We start from the raw sequence: 16,179 nt of genomic DNA, 5'->3' as shown, positions 1-16,179 counted from the left end.
ACTTCTCAGACTTTGCTGGAGGGTCAGAACATGCCAGAGATAGCTTCTATATTTTGCTTTACATCTAGAAAAAAAAATACCAATCCCAGTGACAACTGTCTTTTTTTTTTTTTTTCCTCCAGGGTTATCACTGGGGTTCAGTGCCAACACTGCCAATTCATTGCTCCTAGTGGACTTTTTTTTTTTTCCTTTCAATTTTATTTGACAGGACAGAGAAATTGAGAGAAGAGAGCAAGATAAAAAGGGAGAGAGAACAATACCTGCAGAACTGCTTTGCTGCTTGTGAGGCATCCTCCTGCAGGTGGGGAGCCAGGGGCTCTATTCTTGTGTAGATGTTTACGCTTAGTACTCTGTTTAATTGGGTATACTACCGCCCAGCCTCCTACAATCCTCTCTTAAAAGTTTACTTTCAGTCTAATCATTGTTTTCTTTTAAATATTTATTCCTTTTTGTTGCCCCTGTTGTTTTTAATAATTGTTAAGTCATAAAGATTCAGAGTAAAAAAAAGTACTTTCTCAGAACTTCTCTTGTCTCTAAATCTCCTTTAAATCACAGCTCATCTGAGAGCAACTATGTTTACAAGTTCTTTGGGTAAGTCAATCTTGTGGGCTTCAGAAGTGTAAGCTGTTTAGGAGACCTAGATGTGGCTGAATGGACTGTCAAGATTTTAATTCTGTCCTTGCAGAAGCATGGAGTTGAGAGTTTAACAGGACCACTGCCATTACACGGTAGGTGAGCAGACATTAGATAACAAGAATCAACACACCAGGGGGTCAGGCAGTAGCACAGCATGGCACAAAGCGCAAGGACCAAAGTAAGGATCCTGGTTAGAGCCCCAGACTCCTCACCTGCAAGGGGGTCACTTCACAGATGGTGAAGCAGGTCTGCAGGTGTCTATCTTTCTCTCTCCCACCTCTTTCGTCCCCTCCTCTCTCCATTTCTCTCTGTCCTATCCAACAATGACATCAGTAACAACCATAATAACTACAACAATGATAAAACAACAAGGGCAACAAAAGGGAAAAAAAAATAGCCTCCAGGAGCAGCGGCTTCTTGGTGCAGAGACCAAGCCCCAGCAATAACCCTGGAGGCAAAAAACAAACAAACAAATAAGGAATCAACACACCCTAAGATCTTTGACTGGTGTCTTTTCTATTAGCTGTAATTATTTTGCAGACTCAAGTATATGAGCTTTAAAAGGCTTAATGATTTCCTAGTGCTTCACATGATAAGATTACAGAGGTGTAGTTCCGCAAAGTCTTAGTTTGACTCCTCCCTTGCCTCCTCTACAAGTTCATGTGTTTCAATTCTCTATATTCTGCATCTGAGTGAAATCATCCACTGTCTTTTATCTTCTTACTTCACGGAGAGGGGATACTCAAGTATATGATTCTTTGATTTTACAGTGTAAAGACTGGTGACAACTGTGTAACCTAAAGACCAAAACCAACTGTGTGTAGAGAGGAGTTTTAAACGTTCTCTCTATTGCTGTTGGAGTTCAGCCATAAGATCTGACCACAGTCAGGCGAGGAGGTCTCTACCCTCCCCCACTTGGGTCTGTCTCTAACTGTGATCTCATCACTGACATTGTGTCCCCTCAGGCTCACCTTGGAGAGGGGCAGCTGCCACCGCTGTGGGAGCCAGGTGGCTGCAGGGTGACACTGGGAGGTGTCCTCAGGGTGTGGGCACAGTTATAGCTGGACACCAGCTGGCCCCTGTACCCAGTGTGCTTGGGGCTTCACCTGAGCTTCTTCTACAGGTTCTCAGGTGGCCTTTCAATCTGTTTTCAAGGAAGGATGGCCCAGGCTCGGGAAGAAGCAGGGGACAGCCGGCTGGTGTCTGCTCGGGAACCTCTGTCACCCATCATTAGAGTGTCTGTCAAGACCCCACAGGGCTGCCAGGAGTTCCTTTTGTCTAAAAACTGTAGTGTCCACCACTTGAAGAAACAGATCTCCAAACACCTTCACTGTGACACTGACCGCCTGGTACTCATCTTCACTGGAAAGATCCTCCGGGACCAAGACATACTGTGCCAGCGTGGTATCCATGATGGCACCACAGTACACTTGGTAGTAAGGACCCATCTGAAGGGACCTCCACCAAGTCCTGGGGCTCTGCCAGGCCCTACTGAGTCAGGCAACCAACACCCTGAGGTACCCACCTCTGAGGGCACCTGCATGCTTTCCAGACTGCGCCGACTGGTCCGGAGTTCACCTGATCTGGCCGACTTCTTTTGTCAATTGGCTCAGCTCTTGATGTCAACCCCTGAGACAGTGGTGCAGTTCTTGGAAGACTCTCTAGTCCAAGGCATGGCAAGCGAGAAACCAAACAACGCCAGCCATGTTCCCGAATCCTCAAGGCCAGGTCAGAAAGCTGAGCTGGCTCTTAAAGTTCCAGAAACAGTGCAGAGCACAGCTCGGCACCAGGACATCCAGCAGACCGACAAGCGGGGCTTAGATAAGAGCCTGAAGGCAGTGCCAAGTGGTGACAACGTTATGCGTCCCATCTGCTCTGATGTCCAGCAACTCATGCTCACTACTCTGGCCCCAATGGTTCCTTCCAAAGGCCACAGTGTAGGTCCAGAGGCTGGCAGAGGGGAATGCAATGCTTACAGAAGCGTTGAAACTGCCACCACTATCCCCACAGCGGTGACACCCACCAGAATATTTCTGCCTGAGGTCAGTGCAGGAGCAGGCACCCAGCCCAAAGGGATGGCCTCAAAACAAGCCAACGCAGGGTGTAAGAATGGTGTGCTATTCTCCAACTCAGGCCAGGATGCTCCCTCCCAGGATAGCCAGCAGTCCAAGGGGAAAGTTCCTGGTACCTGCCAGCGGAGACCCTCCCCCTCTGCCTTGCGTAGAGCCTTGCATGTTCTGCAGCAGAATCCATCTCTGCTCCATCAGCTGGCGACTGGCAGCCCCCTAAGACACCACATCCCACTGCTTCCCATTCTCACCAACCCGCGTGCACTGCAGGCATTGATCCAGATAGAGAAGGGGCTGCAGGTATTGTCTAAAGAAGTACCGGAACTGGGGCCCTACCTGTGGGCCCCTGGCAGACCAGAGAGGGCTAAAGGGACCCGTGAAACCAGACAGGACCGTGGAACAGACTCTGTGCAGCCTGCCTTGGCTGTTCTTCAGCTTCTCCATGCTCTGGCCAATGCCTGCTCCCCGTCCACTCAGCAGCCCTCACCACCTTTCCTTGCTGAAGGCTGCTATCAGCAAGAACTGGAACATCTGAAGGCCATGGGTTTTGATAACCACGATGCCAACCTTCAGGCCCTGAAGGCCACCAGTGGAGACATCCACGCTGCTATTGAAAGGCTGCTGGGGGCACTGGAAGCCTAAGTTCCTCCAGCTGATGTCCACCCTGCACCACCTCATGGAGCTGGAGGAAAAGGAAGGAGAAGGAAGGGAAGATGAGAGGAAGAAGCTTATTTTGGGAATTCCTCCTACTTAGATCATGAATGCACTTAAAACCCCCCTCCTTTATTGCCCAAGCCTGCCCTACATTAAAATGATTGCTTGGATCTCATATTGGCATCAATTCTTGGGGGTAGGTGTTCAAAGAAAATGTTATTGGGGGTGGGGGTGTTGTACCTGGTTAAGCATACATAGTACAAAACTCAAGGACCCTGAGCAGGGAAGCAGGCCTGCAGGTGTCTGTCTTTCTTTATTCCTCTCTACTCCCCCTTCTCTCTTAATTTCTCTGTCTTTTAAAAAATTTTTTAAAATATCTATTTTATTTAATTCCCTTTTGTTGCCCTTGTTTTTTATTGTTGTTGTTATTGATGTTGTTGTTGGATAGGACAGAGAGAAATGGAGAGAGGAGGGGAAGACAGAGAGGGGGAGAGAAAGATAGACACCTGCAGACCTGCTTCACCGCCTGTGAAGCGACTCCCCTGCAGGTGGGGAGCCGGGGTTCGAACCGGGATCCTTATGCCGGTCCTTGTGCTTTGCGCCACCTGCGCTTAACCCGCTGCGCTACAGCCCGTCTCCCAATTTCTCTGTCTTATCCAATAAAATAACTGCCAGGAGCAGTGGATTTGTACTGTATGTACTGAGCCCCAGTGATAACTCTGGAGGAAAAAAAAAGAATGTTATTGAGGTGGGGATAGATAGCATAATGGTTATACAAAGAGATTCTTGTGCTTGAGGCTTCAAAGTCCCAGGTTCAATTCCCTCACACCACTGTAGGTCTTAGCTAAACAGTGCTCTGGTGAAAAAAAAAAAATACTGTGAGGAGGGACTGATCATGCTGTATGGTCTCCAGTCTGGCATTTACTCTCTGATCTCAAGCCCCTATTCACATAGTATTTTCTAACTTTGTGCATAAGGTGAAGGAATTTCTGAGTCTTTTTAATTTTTTTTTTTTTTTTTTTTTTTTTAGTATCTTTACTCTTGCTTAAATGGTTGCCTAATTCATAGCTCCCCCACCCCCCAACCCCCGTCATAATTGTCACCACTGCAAGTCACCTCTGTTCCAATCCCTGAGTGACTCTGTAGGAATTCTGACTGTTGTACATGTTGGGAAGCCACAAGCTGACTTTTCCAGATTTTTCACCTATGGAAACTACCCGGTTTCAGTATGTTTCCTTCTCTACCTTTAGTTACGCTTTCTGGACATGGTAAGAAAAGATGCTTCTCTTCCTATGACTCTCCCTTTACTCTGTCTAAGCCAGGATCTTGTTCTAAGTCCCCACCTCATACTTCATCCTCTATTTCTATCAAAGATTGTTTCCCCTTTTGTTCTGGAAAAATGCTAGGCTCTTTTATTAGCTACCAATAAATAACTACAGTAGCAATTAGGAGGTGGAGTGAGTGGTAATCTGGAGAACTTCTTCAGGGCTCAAAGGGAATAATAATCATTCTTTTATTATCACCTATACAAGAAAATGTGTGTGTGAGACACAGAGGCAGTGACAGACTTAGCAATGTTTAGAACTTTGGGGAAAACTCTTTTTTATTAATGATTTAATATTGATTTACAAAATTGCATGTCAACGGGGGTATAATTCTACATCGTTCCCACCACCAGAGTTCTGAATCCCCAATCCCTCCAATGCAAACCACCAAGGTTCTCCTAAGGTTGTACACATGGGTTAATTATCGTCTCTACATCTATCTGTTTAGATTTGTACATAATTGCCACCTTTTTCTTCCAGGTCCAGTCCTCTCTTCCCCTCCAAGCCACTCATGATCATATTAATACTTCTAAGTGTTCTTCCCCTTTTTCTCCTTTCTCAGTGGGTCCTAATGGAGCTGGGGTTCAGAGCCCTCTTCCCCTCTTCCTCCAATCACTTCTCCCCCACTGGGAGTATGGATCAAAGTTGTTTTTGAGATGTGGGAGATAGGAGTTCTGGCTTCTGTAATTGCTTCTTTGGACTTGGGTGTCAGCAGGTCAGGTCGATCCATACCCCCAGCCTGTTTCTAGCTTTCTCTAGTGGGGTAGAGCTCTGGAGAGATGAGGTCCTAGGACGCACTGGGAGAACTTTCTAGGCTGATTACAACAGGCTACAAATATGACTGGAGCACTCTGAAACAGTTCTCTGTGTATGAACTATCTCCACAGCTAGAGTTCTTTATGGCTAGAACTCTATGATCTGCCTATTATCACTCTATCTATTTATCTATCTACTGTCATCTATCTATATAGCATCATCTATCATTAATCTATTTTATTGGATAGAGACAGAAATTGAGAAAGAAGGGGGAGACAGTAAGAGAGAAAGAGAGACATCTGTAGCCCTGCTTCACTGTTTATGAAGCTTTCTCCCTGCTGGTAGGGACTGGGGCCTTGAACTGGGGTCTTTACCCCATGTAACACCAGAGCTCAACCAGGTGTGCCACTTTCTAGCACCCAAGATTTTTAAAAAATTTTTTATTTATAAAAAGGAAAGATTGACAAAACCATAAGATAAGAGGGGTACAACTCTGCACAATTCCCACCACCAGACATCTGTATCCCATCCCCTCCCCTGATAGCTTTCCTATTTAATCCTCTGGGAGTATGGACCCAAGATCATTGTGGGATGCAGAAGGCTGAAATTCTGGCTTCTGTAATTGCTTCCCTGCTGAACATGGGCATTGACAGGTCAATCCATACTTCCAGCCTGTCTCTCTCTTTCCCTAGTGGGGAGGGGCTCTGGGGAAGCGGGGCTCCAGGACACATTGGTCGGGTCGTCTCAGCCCCCATGATTTAAGACAAGAATTAGATGGGTCATCTCTCAAACTACTTCATTCACAAAATGTGAAATACCTTTAATTCTGAACAGAGACTTCTATATCTTCAGGAAGGGTAAATTTTTGAATTTTATGGTTAAAAGGTATGAATTTTAAAGCTGATAATCATAAAAATACAGTTTTAATGTGCAATATCTCTATTGAAAGTGCTGGTATATTTTAGAATTGTTATAACATGGCTAGTAAATTAACTGAACATTTTACATGTCAGTTATGTAAGTTTTCTACATTCATTATGGATTTCTTCTCCTGATATTCAGTGTTAGATAATAAACATTATCTTCCATTTCCATTTGATTCTTCTCTGGACAATTCAGAGATGCATAAGAAATATTCTCGGTGCAATTCTTAATATGACCAACTTATCTACACATTTCTCTTCCTTCCTGGGCTACTCCAATGTCATGTCATCCTCCTCACCTCACAGACTCCCATACTTATAAATTCATCCACAATTATCCTGTCTTTTTTCTTGCCTTCTCATTTTTAATTTTTAAATTATCTTTATTTATTTATTAGGTAGAGATAGTCAGAAATTCAGAAGGAAAGGGGTGATAGTGAAGAAGAGATACCTGCACCCTTCCTTCACCTCCAGGAAGCCACATATCCACCCTCCCGCTCACCACAGGGTTTTTACTTTGGTGCCCTACTTGCTTCATCATTTTTTAATTGTTTCTCAGAACTCACAAAGATATTTCCCAAGTGAAGCAGTTTTAGACATTGACTCTCAATCTCCTTTGTTCTAAACCTATAGGCGGATAGATTTTATACATGGGACACCAGTGCATAGAAATTAACCAGAAAGTCAGGAGCATGCATTGGAACTTGCTTAAGTAATGGTTAAGGAGGGAGAAGAAGGCAAAAATGTGGAAGGTAATAATCTACATATAGGAATTACAGATTCTATGAGTCCTGTGCCTTACCTCTGGAGACAGAAGACAGCCTTTTATGAAAACACACTTAAGCTATTAAATCAAATGTAGATTTAAGGTAAAGTGACAGAAAAAAATTTACTCCAGTGAGAAGTTTGTTTGAGGAAATGCCATACTACACTAGATATAATAGACTTGTAGTCATCCACCTGCCAACACCTATGTCTAATGGGGAAGCAATTACAGAAGCCAAACCTTCCACCTTCTGCACCCCATAATGATCCTGGGACTATTATGATAAAGTGATAAAGAATTGGAAATTTCCCAATGGAGGGGATGGGATGTGGAACCCTAGTGGTGGAAATTGTTTGGAATTATACTCCTCTTATCCTATGTTCCAGCTGATCATTAAATCAATTAAAAAAGATTCAAATATGGACAAAAGAAATTGCTACAATAGGAAGGTAGAAGAATTATAAACATAGAGCCATCCAACATAGCATATCTAAAATATACAAAGCAAATCTTAGAGAAGGGAAGCACTGGCAGTAGGGCCATAATATTAGGAAGCTTTAACACCCCCACTTACAGCAATAGAAAGATCACTGGATAGACAATCACTGAAGCTGCTATTATACCAGAGGAGCCTCCAGTACTGTGGTTCTCTGTCCCAGTGACTGAACAAAACAGTAGTTAAAAGTGGTAGAGAAAACCTCTCAGCTTAAAAAAAAATCACCAAGGAAAAAATATTTTAAATGATAAATTAGATGTGTGAACTTAATAGTAACAGATCATTTCACACCAAAACACAAGAATTCACATTCTTTTCAAAGCACACAAAATACTCTCAGGGATAGACTACATGTTTGCATACAAAATAAACCTGAACAAGTTTATGGAACCATAAAATACACCGAATATCAAAAAAAACTAATGAGAAAAAAAGGAAAAAAAATGGAGGAATCATGCTCCTTGACTTCAAGCTATACTAAGAAATATTAAATCATATATATATATATATATATATATAAAACAATGTGTATAAATATAGTAACTAAGGCTTTGTTGTATTTGAAATAAAAATATATATACAATGAAACAGAATTGAAAACTTAGAATATATATATATATATATATATATATATATAATTTTAGGATAAAGTTTCAAAGCCTACTATAGAATAAATGCCTCTTCAATAAAAATATAGCTGAAAGAAGAAATGTAAATTGAAAGGCCCTTGTATTCCAACATTCAAAGTCTTAATGTTGTTAATACTCTTCACATTATTCTCAGGTTTCAAGCTTTAAAGCATCAAACTACCAACTTCCTTTTTATTCTGGTATTGATGAGCTTCCAAAATGTATTTGTAACTTGTAAGAACATAGAATAACGAAGGACTAGGCTGTGTTGCACCTGGTTAAGTGCTCACATTAAAGTATGCAAGGACCTGGGTTCAAGCCCCTGGTTCCCACCTGCAGGGGGAATGTTTTATGAGTGGTGAAGCAGAGCTGCAGTTCTCTCTCTCTCTCTCTCTCTCTCTCTCTCTCTCTCTCTCTCTCTCCTCACTTTTTCTTGGTCAAAGAGAGAGGGAGAGAAAAGACTAAAGAATCAACACAGAATAGCCAAAGCAGTCTTGAAAAAGAAGCATTCATACTTCCTGATATCAAGATTTATTGTAAATCAACACATTGCTGAACTAATGTAAGTATTAACAATTGGAGTAGAATCGAGAGTCAGAAGGAAGCCCAAAAATCTATGGTCAGTTTCTTTTCACAGGGTTACCAAGACTTTCCAGTGAGGCAAGAATAATTTCAACAAATGTTGATGGGATAATTCCATATCTACATACATCCCTGCAGTAAAAATATTATCACCTTTTTGGAGTGAATTTCTCAAGAACCTCAAGTTTGTAGTATGTTCATTATGAATATTGAATTCTCCAATCATCTGATTTTTAAAAAAATTTATTTATTTTTCATTTTGTTGCCTTTTTATTGTTGTAGTTATTATTGTGGTTGTTACTGATGTCACAGTTGTTGGATAGGACAGAGAGAAATGGAGAGAGGAGGGGAAGACAGAGAGGAGGAGAGGAAGATACCTGCAGATCTGCTTCACCGCTTGTGAAATGACTCTCTTGCAGGTGGGGAGCTGGGGGCTCGAACTGGGATCCTTGCGCAGGTCTTTGCGCTTTGTACCACATGCACTTAACCCACTGTGCTACCACCGCCCGACTCCCTGATTTTTTTTTTTAACCAGCTCTATTGGTAGTACTGGGATTAAACCTAGAATTCTTTTGTGAAAGTCTTGTACTCTACCATTGTATTGCCTCCCTGACCCTAACTTTCTCTTTTGGTTCCTCTCATGTGAACATCTCTGTCCTGTCCAGATTTATAGTGAAAGTTTCCCCAAGTGAAGCAGTTTTAGAAGTCGAGACCGAATCTCCTTGGTCCGAGCTCCATAGATGATTGGGTTGAGAACAGGAGGCACCAACACATAAAGGTTAGCCAGAAAGATGTGCACATGCTTGGGGACTCTGTGTTGGCCAAAGCGGTGGGTGAGGAAGGAGAAAAAGGCAGGGATGTAGAAGACTAGAATGACCCCAAGGTGGGAACCACAGGTACTCAGAGCCTTATGCTGGGCATCACGTGATGGAAGTCGAAAGACGGCACGTAGAATAAAGCCATAGGAAACACTAATGAGAATGGAATCGAGACCCATGGCCAGAAGAGCCACAGTCAGTCCATAGACAATATTGACAGTGATGTTGGCACAGGCCAGTCGAGCAATGCCCATGTGCTCACAGTATGTGTGTGCCATGACACGGTGCCCACAGTAGGGCAGTCGCTTTAGCAAGTAGATGAAAGGGGACACAATGGCCACACTACGGAATATCCCAGCAAGACCGATTCTGCCTATGACAATGTGGTTGAGAATGGTTGTGTATCTTAGTGGGTTGCAGATAGCCACATACCGATCGAAGGCCATGGCAAGAAGAACCGAAGACTCCAGAGCATAGATAGAATGGACACAGAACATCTGGGCCAGGCACCCACCAAAGGAAATATCACCAGCATGGAACCACAGAATGGCCAGCATTTTGGGCACAGTGGTGGAGCTGAGAGCTAGGTCAGTGAGTGAAAGAATACAAAGGAACAGGTACATGGGTGCATGAAGAGCACTGTCTAAGGCAATGACCAGGATAAGGGCAGCATTGCCAGCCAGCGCTACCAGATACATGACACAGAAGGGGATGGCAATCCAACTGTGGGCCCACTCCAGTCCAGGGATCCCGGTCAGGAAGAGAGCTGCTGGGAGGCTGCCAACACTGATGTTGGGGTCTGACATCCTTCTTGATAGAGAGCTCTATCCAGGAGGTGAAGATATCCCTGCCCTGTAACATCCATAATTTGAATCACTGGTATGAAATGAGGGCTTTTTTGTAACAATATTTCTAGATTGAAAAAAATATTTTCATTAACTTTTTCATGAATCTTAAAAACACAGTATTTCTGGACCTCTGGGGCTTTGGTCTTTTTCCTTTTTTTTTTTTAATACATGACATGTCAGGGACTGAACTCAGGACATCGCACATGAGAGGCTATTACTTTATCAATTGTACCACCTCCAGGGCCACTTTGTGCTCTTAAAAGCTTTTTTTTAAAAAAAAATTATTTATTTATTTTCCTTTTTTGTTGCCCTTCTTTTATTGTTGTAGTTATTATTATTGTTGTTATTGATGTCTTCGTTGTTGGATAGGACAGAGAGAAATGGAAAGAGGAGGGGAAGACAGAGAGGGGGAGAGAAAGCTAGACACCTGCAGACCTGCTTCACTGCCTGTGAAGCGACTCCCCTGCAGGTGGGGAGCCGGGGGCTCGAACCGGGATCCTTACGCCAGTTCTTGTGCTTTGCACCATGTGCACTTAACCCTCTGCGCTACTGCCCGACTCCCCACCCTGCACAATATTAACTAACCTTAGTGGATCCACATCCAGGGATATACCTTGCCTCTAAATTCATGGATGTTTTTATTACCACAGAATCTTCTTTATTTTCTTATTCTTTGTATTTCAAGCTCTAGTGAATTTTTTTGTCTTACACAAGTCATCTCTTTCTTCATTGGGATCCTTAGCAGTCCTTCCTATCTATCATCTATCTATCTATCTATCTATCTATCTATCTATCTATCTACCTATCTAATCATCTACCTACCTATCTATCATCTATATTCAACTGCTTTGCAAAACTCACTGTTAGAAAGTATGTCTTCATATAATTATAATTTATCCTCTGTTTATAATTGTATGCAGACATTTTGACTGTTCATCAACAACTCACTTCTGATAACTTCCAATAACATACCAATTACTTTCTGACTTATTTATATAATAACATAGCCACTGTATTTTCTGTTTGCAGTGCATCTTCTACTATGTACACTGAATAACTTCTTATACCTCCCCTGAAAGGTTTAGAAAGAGATGAGGCAGTGTGGATGTGCTTGCATGTTTCATATTGATATCCACAGTGGTTTCAGTGTTTATAGAGGGCATGATAGAACAAAGCAAGAGATAAGGCAAATATGCCAGCTGTGGAGACATCATTCCCTCCTGTGGCATCGTAGCCAGATCGAAGTCCATCTGTGTTACAGTTGGAAACTAAGGTCAAGTCAGTATGACAAGTGCTCATAGAGACAGATTAAGAAAGAAATTTGGAGTGTGTTCTACTTTCTAGCAGAGAAGAAATTCTAGCGAGGGAATCTTTTTTTTTTTTTTTTTGCTGTGGAAAGCTAGCTAGTAATTGCATGCAATCATGCTTGGTAACCCACAAAGCATTCTGGAAAAGCTGAATTTGAGTTCTGGTCCTGTAGTTTGATACTGTGTCTCTCTTGGAAATCTAAACTGCAAAAGGTCTATGGTTCAGTAATTATTCTTTCACTCATGAGGTGACACTGGAGACATTCCAAACTTGGTGCTGCTGATAAATTTAATTTCTAAATTGTGATTGGCATCATCTGACATACTAGTTGAACTTTTTTTTTTTTTTTTTTGTGGTTACTAAGGTTACACTGCTGGAGGTTGCCTTTTTTTTTTTTTTTTTTTTTTTTAAGAAAAAGGCAGATGGAAAAGAAGATTTCTTTACTATTGTGTGAGTCAGGCTCAAACCTGGGTTGTGCTAATGATAACACAAGGATGAAAGTACACTATTCGCTATACACCATAAATCCTACAAAATTTTATCTCTTGGAGAACTCCTGGAGAAAATGAAGTATAATGCTTACTTGCACCCCTTAACCAATGGGAAGACAAAGTCCAAAGAAGTGAATTTATGTGTTTAGGAAAACAGCTTTTTCGTTGCAAAACAGATATCAATTTTTATTATTTTCAACTCAGCCACATAACTTCACCTCATCCAAATTTTCATTAATATATCCAATATCAAAATTCCTATCTCTTTTTAAATAAAATATTTTGCCTGGTAAGAATTCATAATGCTACAATCATTTTATTTATTTTCTGAATTCCCCAGAGTTTAGAGAACTGTGGAATCTTTCTTACCTGCACAGAGACTTTTATTGATGCTCCCAGTTGGTCTTGGCAGTAGTCTGGACTTGGTCTGTGACATTATGGAAGGCCAGTTTGGATGGTGACGGGCAAAAAACTGGAATTATTCTCCTATTTCCTTCATTTCTCTTTTCAGCTTTCTGCCACCTCCCTTCCCCCCTCTTCACCCCCCTCCCACTGGACAGTTTCATAGGTTAGTGTGGGATGTTTTATATTTTATCTGTTTATGTGAAATTCAGAAAGACTATTCACAAAGACAGATTTGCCCCCTCCAGCCTCCCTCTACACACACACACACACACACACACACACACACACACACACCCCTCCTAGTAGACAACAACATAGGAATGACAACTTCCTTCACAGCTGGGGGTATCCTCCCCCTGCTTTTTTACCCCCAAACATTTTGTATTTCAGATCTTCCTCTCTGACCTAGACCTGAATAATTTAACTCTCAGATTTCCAGAATGTACCTGTGTGGTAGAGATGCATTTGCAGGTTCGGTGCTTGGAGGCTGGAAGAGGCTGTGCTATGTGAACATGTCTGGGTAGAGGAAGAGAGCTTAGAGGAATGGGAGCTTGTGCAGGAGATGTGTAGCCAAAAGCATAATAATAAGCAAGGAGGCAAAATCTGTGCTTCCGTGGAGTTCCAGGTGGCTGTGGTGGGAAGAGTCTGAATGCGTAACCTAGGTTGAGAAGTGTGATTCTGTTCTCCCTTTTCTGGGTTCACTGAATCTTTTCAGCTGAGCTCTGTTCCAGCTTTCTGGAGTCAACTGACTTATTAAATGAGGCTGTTTATCTACCCTCTGTGATGCTCAGGTGTGAAAACCAAAATGGTCCCCTCTAGGGATTTCATCTGTGATGCAAATTTTGAGAAAGTGAAGTGGCAGGAATCATAATGTTAAAGTGAGAAATGAATGACGAACATGGTCCAAGGGAGGTGACACAGTGGTTAAAGCATTGGACTCTCAAGTAACAGGTCCTGAGTTCAATCCCTGGCAGCACATGTACCAGAGTGATATCTGGTTCTTTCTCTCTCTCTCCTCCTATCTTTCTCATTAATAAATAAATAAAATCTTTAAAAACAAACAAACAAAAAAGACATGAATAAGGAAGTAAATGGTCCCTTTATAACTTTTCAAGGAAAGCAGAAATTAAACATCTGTAATGTTCTGTTTTATACTTTACCCACCTTGTCTCTAACTCTTTTTTCTTATTTTCCTCATTCTCTCATCTACTCTTTATCTCTGTGCTTCTTCTTAAACTCCTACTCACTGTTGGGTTACCACAACTTTTTCTATTTATTTGCTGTGGTGTAAAAGATACATGTGAATGGGATGGCAGGCAATGGTGTTAGACAAGAACATCATATTCTCCTCAGATTTCACTTACAAAACCCAAATCCAAAGGTGAAGTCACTAAGGACTTCAGGACAATGCCAGCAAAGTATTAACCTGAACGTGGTGCTGTGCAAACACTCAGGGCACATGCCTAAGAAGCTGTTCTGATAGTGACTGGTATCACTCTTCTTGGTGTACCACTCCTTACACCCTGATATCTGACATTCACTAAATTCTTGCAGCAAGGATTGCCTCAATCAAAGCTCAACTGTGTTGGTCTCAGTGTACTGCTGATCAGCGTTATAAGTGGACTAGCCCTCTGCTTATTGTGACTGCAAAATGGCCTTCAACAACAATTATCAGGAAGCTTTTTAAATAATAAAGTTTATTACTTGCAAGATCTCAAATTACATGGGACACCTAGAGCCACCTAGTAAAAAGCACAGCAGAGGAAAGATAACACTATGATCCTGCAAATAAAGACATTTTTTAAAGACTTATTTACTATGTCCTATTATAAGGAATAAGAAGAGACCAAAGCACCGCTCAGCTCTGGCTTATAGCAATGCTGGCGTTCACCTGGGGGCTCTGAGCCCTCAGGCAGGTAAGTACTATCCTCTGATGTTAAAGTATTTCCCAGACCCTTAAGATTCTGTAAACTGAACTCTTGCTTCCATAAATAACTTAGTGGTGAGTAAAAGGAATTTTGTTTCTGCAGTGTAGGAGTCAAACCATGACTAAGGTATCTGCTTTTATCAGCGGTAATCCTCAGAGAGGAGGTTCTTGCAAAGATGGATACACACGTAGCTGGGAACCAGACCTCTGATGAGGAATTCCAATGAGTTGTAAAATATCTGAAGAATGCTGGATCACAGCAAGAGTCACACACTCACACACACTCCCAACCCCTGTGCGCGCGCGCGCGCACACACACACACACACACACACACACACAGAACTTGAAACCAATGGTTTTTACTAGGATTAAATGTTGCCATGGCAAAAACAGATGCCAAGGTAACACTAGGAGGAGCAGAATGTGCATGTGATAAATGAATCCCTTTTCCCTCCTTCTATTATCTTCTGTTATCAAAGTCAAACACATAACCAACTAGCAGAGGAAAATGCCCTATGTAGACATCACAAAGCAGAGTACAGAAGGGCAGTTTTGAAGTTGAGAAACAATAGACTAAGGGCGCGCGCACGCACACACACACACACACACACACACACACACACTAATACACTCATCCTTTTTTATATGTATACATGGACATATTATAACTTGTACGATACTTGGAGACTGAATAAATATGAATCTTGTATGAAAGTCAGAAATCCAAGCATTCTCCTAGAACTTACAACATAGTTTATTATTTAATGTAAAAGAAATGTTGCTTCGCTAAGAAAATAGCAATCATTTTAGAAGGCTAAGTCATCTTGGGATTGAAAGGAATTTGGAATAAAAGCTCATTTAAGTTGATAAAAATGTCTTTTAATGGAATAATAATGTACCTTGCTAATGTACATCTCCTCTAAAAACTTTCTACAAACACTAAAATCATTTATTTCATCATCACCACAATCTTAGGAGTTAGAGATCATCAATCTCCCGATTTTTTTTACTTGATTTTGCAAGATTGCTCAACACACACACACACACAGAGATAGAGAGATAGAGATAGATAAAGAGAGAGAGAGAGGAAATATTAAGGGAGGAGCCAGCATTGAGACACAAGGTGTCATATTTTAGCACTTGTGCTCTCACTGTTGCCTAATGTTCTGAAGATTCAAATTCGCATTCCCTCTAAATTATTTGTCATTGGTCTGTTTGCTTTGTATGGGACCACTCAAGAGAGGAATCTCACATTGAAATGTAGCATCCACTCCAAAGCAGAAATGCCTTGTTCATGACAAACTATAGCCCCTTTTGAGGTGAAAGAGAAAAAATAACCATGTTCTGGGCAACTCAGGACTGCACAGGGTATATTCAGTATGATCCTTAGTGCGCTCAATTTGCTGGGAACATTCCTTTTCCTCCCGGTAGCCACACCAGGTCATCTATTGCTTTCACATCACAGGCTTCCACCCATGTAAATTGATTCTATGTAGTTAATCTGTTCATTCTCTCTCTTTCTTATCTCCAACTACTGTTTAGTAC

General features: G+C 41.8%; 2 protein-coding genes across 2 annotated transcripts; one reads left to right on the top strand and one right to left on the bottom strand.

The window, feature by feature from the left end:
- Nucleotides 1–1,672: 1,672 nt before the first annotated feature.
- LOC103122882 (ubiquilin-1-like) lies at nt 1,673–3,534 on the top strand. Its single transcript, XM_007533499.2, has one exon. It carries the CDS (start codon nt 1,797–1,799, stop codon nt 3,345–3,347), a length of 1,551 nt encoding a protein of 516 aa, XP_007533561.1. The 5' UTR covers nt 1,673–1,796; the 3' UTR covers nt 3,348–3,534.
- A 5,967-nt stretch (nt 3,535–9,501) lies between these two features.
- Nucleotides 9,502–10,468, bottom strand: LOC103122818 (olfactory receptor 52D1). Its single transcript, XM_007533439.2, has one exon. It carries the CDS (start codon nt 10,458–10,460, stop codon nt 9,504–9,506), a length of 957 nt encoding a protein of 318 aa, XP_007533501.1. The 5' UTR covers nt 10,461–10,468; the 3' UTR covers nt 9,502–9,503.
- Between the last annotated feature and the right edge of the window lie 5,711 nt (nt 10,469–16,179).

The sequence above is a fragment of the Erinaceus europaeus genome, chromosome 17 (genome assembly GCF_950295315.1).
Source record: "Erinaceus europaeus chromosome 17, mEriEur2.1, whole genome shotgun sequence".
Classification (NCBI taxonomy): domain Eukaryota; kingdom Metazoa; phylum Chordata; class Mammalia; order Eulipotyphla; family Erinaceidae; genus Erinaceus; species Erinaceus europaeus.
This window is presented reverse-complemented; position numbering and strand designations above follow the sequence as displayed.